The following is a 6,712-nucleotide window of genomic DNA, read 5'->3' on the forward strand; positions in this document are numbered from 1 at the left end:
ACCACAGCATGTTTAGAATAGTAGTATCTTCATTATCTAAGCTAAATAAAAAATTACTTTTCAGAAAATGCATTGAAAATTAGGTTACTATAATGTTTAAAGGAAGAACATCAAGGGGAAATTCACTATTCATTCACTTTGTTTCTAATCCAAAGTTTTTCACACTTGAGTTTGTAATCAAACTCAAAGAGAAAAACAGCTTTGGTGATGAGTTCCATCATCAAACCAAACTAAGAACAAAGGAATTCTACTAATTTAAAGAGATTCAAAAAATTATTCAATATCTTGAGTTTAGGGTCTATTGGAAACCGTCTCTCTACCTCACAAGGTAGGGTAAGGTCTGCCTCCCCAGACCCCACTTGTGCCTATGTTGTCCTTGTCAAGAAATATGCTATTTGATCAAAAATTCATGATTGGATGATTTAAAGAACAGTGATCAAACAAAAAACAAAACAATTCTACTAATTTTTAGGAGATTCAAGAAATTATACTATATGATCAAGTTTCATGACATGACAATGATCAAGAAAAGCTTAGTCCCTTCTAATTCCTTACACCTACAAGACAAGATAGACACAAATTCATAGCCCCAATAAAAAGTCAAGCTTCCACACCAAAAGTCAAGTCCCTCTGATCAATTCTCAACAATTTTGTTGATGGGACAGAATTCTCAGTAACAAAAGTAGCTCTAAAATCCCCATGAATTGGATTAACAAATTGAGTTCTCATTTCTCATAAAATATTCCAAGATCAAATTTTTAATCTCTTTTTATTCAATTCTGAAAAACAACCAAACAAGAACATCAAAACCAATAAACTTAAAAGAGGTAATAGCAATAGATATCTCACATTGAATACTGTAAAAGAAACCTCCCAAGGATGAAATGCAATCTCTTTGGATACAGAAAAGTTGCAAAGACTTTGGAACTCCTCATTCCAATAAACAACTCCATCATCCTTCAAAGACTCTTCCTTTGTGAAACTCTTCTTAAAACTTTTCCTCTTGAGAGAACTCAAAGTCAAAGAATTACCCTTTGAGCCTTTCCACTTGATTTCAACAACCAATCTTTGAAAATCTTGAGAAAAGTTTAGACCTTTAACACAATTCACAGTGATTTTGGCCTCAAATTTCTTTGAAGTTAATTCAGGCCATGGCCTCCACTTCATCATTTTCACAACCATCCCTTTGAACACCACACACAAAACTAACAAATACTCAAAAGAGTCCTCAAAAAACACAAAAAAATCACACAAAACTAACAAATACTCAAAAGGGTCCTCAAGAAACACAAAAAAGATTGACACAAATCAAACAAATACTCAAAAGGGTCCTCAAAAAACACAAAAAAGATTGACACAAAACAAACAAATACTCAAAAGGGTACTCAAGAAACACAAAAAAGATTCACAAGAATGAAGAAAAAAGGAGGTTTCTTTGAATAGTGAGATCAAAAAGAAAGGAGAATTAGGTGTTTATCAAAAGGGAATTTGTAAGTTCATGAAAAAGAAGAATTGTTTTATGAGTTATGCAGAACCACTCTGGTTTTTTCTAGAGAGAGAAATAGAGGACAGAGAGAGAGAGGCCGGCATTGTAAAAACACCTAAGAAGTAACGTCTCCTATTTCTAGTGGAATTTCAAGTGTTTGTCTCACACTATTCTTCCTCTTTTGGTATTATAATTAATGAGTTTCCTTTACATTGTTGTTGACTAATTCAGATTTTTATCACATAATTATAAATATTTTTTTTATTAATTAATTTAAATTTACATTGTAAAAGGTTCATTCGTCAAAAACATTTTTTTATATTTAAGACTTGAAATATAAATTTCTTATTAAGAGGAAAAAATATTCAATCAATGCACCACAAATGAGTCAATTGGATCAAGTATATCCATTGCCAATTACTTGAAATGTAAATATAATAAAAATATTATTTTTTTAAGATAACAATTTCCAACAATACTCTAAGGGGTCATTTAATCGGGATCAAGCTATTTCGGGATAAGTTATTCAAGAATTTGTTATTTCATCATATATATATATGATATAACGTATCTCATCACTATGATAAAAATGATTTGATAAATAATTTAAGGACCACCTAATACCTCCAACCAAATATGGATAAAATAATCTTACATTTTGTCCTTAAATTATTATATTTTATATCTCACACGAAACAACTCCTAACTCTCTTATGACTTGTGTCGATTAGATAAGTATATCCATTGCTAACTATAAACTGTAATAGTGAAAATCTATTCAATGGAGTCTGTGGAAAATAGAGTATATACGGAACTTATCATTATCTCGTAAAAATAGAGAGACTATTTTTGAAAATATAAATATATTTAAGATAAGAATTTCCAAGAAAATCTAACTAGATTCATGTCTCATATTTTTACCATAAAATATAGTAACAATAATTTTAGGTACATTGAACTTTCTTTTGGCTTCCCGGTATTATTTGCATTAGGTATCTTTGAAAGCTTTTGAGTGATTTAGAAATTATTTTTAAAAAATAACATTATAGTGATAATTTTTTTAATAAACAATATTTGTCTGAGGTATCTTGAAAGCTTTAGAGGGATTTAGAAATTAACTTTTAAATATAACATTGCAGTGATAATTTCATATTTGGATAGGATAGAGAATTCTCTATTGACGTAAATATTATGAGAAGTCTAAAGTTAGAATTTCAACTTCCTATATATTGATTTATCAAACATCGTATAGCTTATACAGAAAAATTAATACATGAATAATTTGTTTCTTATCCAGCTATCAAACAATCCCTAAAATATGTATATATAAATAAATTTATATATGAAAGACATATGTCTTATATTTATTGATTAAATGTTAATACCCAAATAAATACATAATATTGTGTGAAAATATTTTCGCTTGTCCAACAAAAAAAGAATAATGGTAGAATTTTAAGGAATCATTTCTTGCTTAATAATATGTATATTTATATATCAAGTTACACTAGTACTTTAAAATGAAATTCCTCTATTTAAAAGTAGTCCTAAAGAAAATAAAAACAAAAATGTTTAACAATAAAAGCATGGAGAACTTTAATAATATACCTATTTTTATAATTTTTAAAAAGTCATCTTATAATTAAATTTAATTACAACTGAATATAATTATTCAATTTTAACATGTTTATTTGACCAAGTGACTCAATATTTTTTATTACAAGGCTACTTAAATGATAATTCTTCTCACATATTGCCACACAATATTCAACCAAATGAGAAAATCTTATTTCGTATTATAATTTTCAAATATTTAAATTTTTAAAAGTAATTAATTTGATTTAGTTTTTAAAAATAGTCTAAACAAGAACTTAAATCAGTATTTTCTTCGTTCCTATTTAGTTGTTACCATTTTAGGTATCAGGCCTATTAAGGAAAAAAATTACATAATTTTACTATTATACCCTTATCAAGTAGTTTTTAAATAAATTTTTAATAAATGAACATAAATTAATTTATATCGGACAGAGAGAATACTTACTCAGACATTTCCCTTAAGATTTCAATAAATGAATCATGTGCATAAAATCTAGTCAATTTAAGAATCTTATACTAGTACTATATGGTTGTTAATTACCATATATTGCAAAGCCACATCATATTCAAGAATCAAATATTATTAAAGATTTTTACTTTTTCAGGTGGTATTAAACAAGGACAATAATAGAAAATTTATAACATATATACCAATAAGTTAATGTATATATTTAATTTTAAAAAATTAATACATAAAATTCGAAAGTTTTCAATATACCTAATCCTTTTAAGATAATTTTTAATGAATTTGGGATTTTAAATAATTTTCAATATACCTAATCCTTTTAAGATAAGTTTTCAATGAAATTAATATATGGCATTCATGACAAATTCAAAAATTAATTTTTATTTACTAGCCTAATCTTTTTAAGATGAGCTTTCAATGAAATCTAACCAGATTCTTGTGTCATGGACTTGTTTGGATTTTCCTTCTTTTTTGCAATTAGAGATATAGATGAGACTTTAAAATTTATTTACACATTCATATATGATGTGTCGTTTGTCTTTATATTTTATTTTATAGCGAAGTGAACAACATATTTAAAGTATTTCAATTCTTTAGTTTTATATTTGAACTATTAGGTGTACGATTTTTTTAAATCTATTTATAAAAACACACACACCTTAATTATCAATTGTTTTCCTTTTCTTCCTTAACGACAATGATATTTCAAATAGGAAAATAGAACAATTAATAGTTAAAGTGTGTTTTAATAAATAATTGGTAATAGTTCAAAAAATCCCCGCACACCTAATAATTCACATATGAAACACGAAAAAGATATATACTTTAGATGTTTTCTTTTTGTCATTAACTCTTTATTTTACTATTTATCGTTACATATTTAAAATCAAAAGTTGGTTGTATCAATTTGTTGTAGGGTTGATTTTAAAATTAAATAAATGTGTTAATAATATTGTTGACGCCGCATATGCGCTTTTGATTTAATTTTTTTTCACTTTTAATATTCACAAGTTTATCTAAATTATTAATTATTTCACCGTTTTATTATTCATATGTTATATTAATCTTGCACCGAGTATTTCAAATTTTGAGGATAATATAGAGTTCTAAATAGTCTAAATATAACATATTTCTTATATATAAAGGGATAAAAGATACACATTTATTTAATTAAATATCAAATATATTGAATCATATGTCATAAAAACTAAAATAAGAATTTATTAGTAGGACCAAACATGATAATTTATTCCTAATTTTTTAGGCAATAAACATTTTTATGGTAGCAACAATTAGTAGGTAAGGAGAATTTTTTTGGTTGGATATTGATAAATTATATGTTACATCCTCGAGTTTTGTATAAATGTAGAATGTTTTGTTTTATTTTTTCTTCTATTTTAGTGGATAAAATTGAAGGAGTGATATGAACAAACAAAAATTGGATGGTGGTTTAGGTAAAGTCCAGCACTTAATTTTAAAATAAATAAACGACTCAAATTTGTTTAGTTTTATGGTATGTTAACATTAATTTGGCCATTTCAAAAACAAAAATAAAATAAAATTGGTACATTGTCTACGTAAGAAGAAAATAAAACGTATTGTAACTTCAATGTGAGTCTTGCTTTATTTATTAGGTTGTATTGCCCCCTTTGACACTTACTTTTTCTTTTGATTTTATCGCTCGGTGTTTGATATTTATATTGAAGTTTGACTAAATTTAAATTTGCATAGAAAAATTTCTTATTGAAAGATAAAGCATTTAAAAAAAAAAAAACGATTTCATATTCAGACTCGAGCCCAATCTATAATTTAAGATTCAAAAAATATACTTACGACTCCGTCACAGCGTTACTGCGCCTTGACACTTACGTTTAACAATTGAATATGTCAAAAAGCAAACTTACTTTTCCATGCTATTGCAATCCGTCAAGCAATATAAGCCAAATATAGATGCACAAAAACAAGAAGAAAAAAACTAAGAATTATTCCTAATTTTATCTGGTTAATTTTATGGAGGTAACTCGATAATTGTTTTAATGCACCATAAGTTACTAGATTAATTTTCGTAACAAAATAATCTTTAATTAATTTTATTTAATATCATGAAAATTGATAAATTATATTTTATAACGGAAAAGTAATAGTACTATACTCAATTTTGAGTTATTAGAAGGAAACAAATGAGACAGTTTCTACGATATAGTTGAATTTAATTTTTTCCATCATTTCCCCCCTACCCTCATATAATAAAAATAAATAAATACTAATAGTTTGACAATATTTTTTCATTCGATGTTTGACACTTGTATTTGGTCGAGATTAAATTTGAATTTTCATATTAGTAAATAATTATCTTCCTAACAAAGGGACTCTGTATCTACATGATAAATGTCTGAATATATGTTCTCATGCAATATTCTTGAACTATACAAATAATTTTCGGTGAATATATATTGCATTTAATCAACCTTTATAGAATTAAAATATATTTTAAAAACACATCTACGTGAGAAAACGATATTAAACATGGGGGTCATTTCCTATTGGAAAAGGACTTTAAATAGATTATTAATTAGTGAGAGACTTTTGATGATTTTCTTCATTTATATTATGGGATATTTCCAAAGTCAACTTAAAAATAAAAAGAACAGCTAAAATAATAGGTTTGGGACTACACTATTAGGCATCAAATTAAATGTCAATTATCATTTATGTTTATGTTTAATAATAAAGAAAAAAAACAATTATCCTAGATGGGTAATTAATAAGTGTGATACGAATTAATCAGCAAATTATCGCTATATCTTTCGTTAATGATCATCAATAACTCCCTCTATATCATATTACTTGTCTACGTTAGTAAAAATATATGTCCCAAGTTATTTCTTTCATTTATTTTTACTTGTCACTTTTAACATAACATACCAGAGAAGACAAAAAAAAATCATGTTTTACCCTTAACATTTATAAGCTTATTCGCCTAAACTATCTCAAGACTTAAGACTTAAGGGTGGAGCCAATATGTTTATTGTGGATTCGGTCAAATTCAATAACTTTGTTCAAACACTGAATTTGTAGTAAGAAATTTATTGACTATGTGCAAATTATTAATTCAGAACTTAATAACCTACAATAATTAGAATTTTGAATCCATAAACTTCAAA

At 26.1% G+C, this 6,712-nt stretch overlaps 1 protein-coding gene across 1 annotated transcript in view; it reads right to left on the bottom strand.

Moving 5' to 3' along the window:
• LOC102599497 (uncharacterized) overlaps positions 1–1,611 on the bottom strand; it is a gene marked incomplete at its 3' end in the record, with an annotated part of 2,986 nt that extends 1,375 nt beyond the window's left edge. Inside the window, exon 1 of the mRNA XM_015310239.1 lies at positions 850–1,611. Within this exon, the coding sequence (XP_015165725.1) occupies positions 850–1,182 (333 nt within the window). The remainder of the gene's footprint in view (positions 1–849) is intronic.
• Between the last annotated feature and the right edge of the window lie 5,101 nt (positions 1,612–6,712).

This window comes from Solanum tuberosum, unplaced genomic scaffold, assembly GCF_000226075.1.
Source record: "Solanum tuberosum cultivar DM 1-3 516 R44 unplaced genomic scaffold, SolTub_3.0 scf00131, whole genome shotgun sequence".
Taxonomy (NCBI): domain Eukaryota; kingdom Viridiplantae; phylum Streptophyta; class Magnoliopsida; order Solanales; family Solanaceae; genus Solanum; species Solanum tuberosum.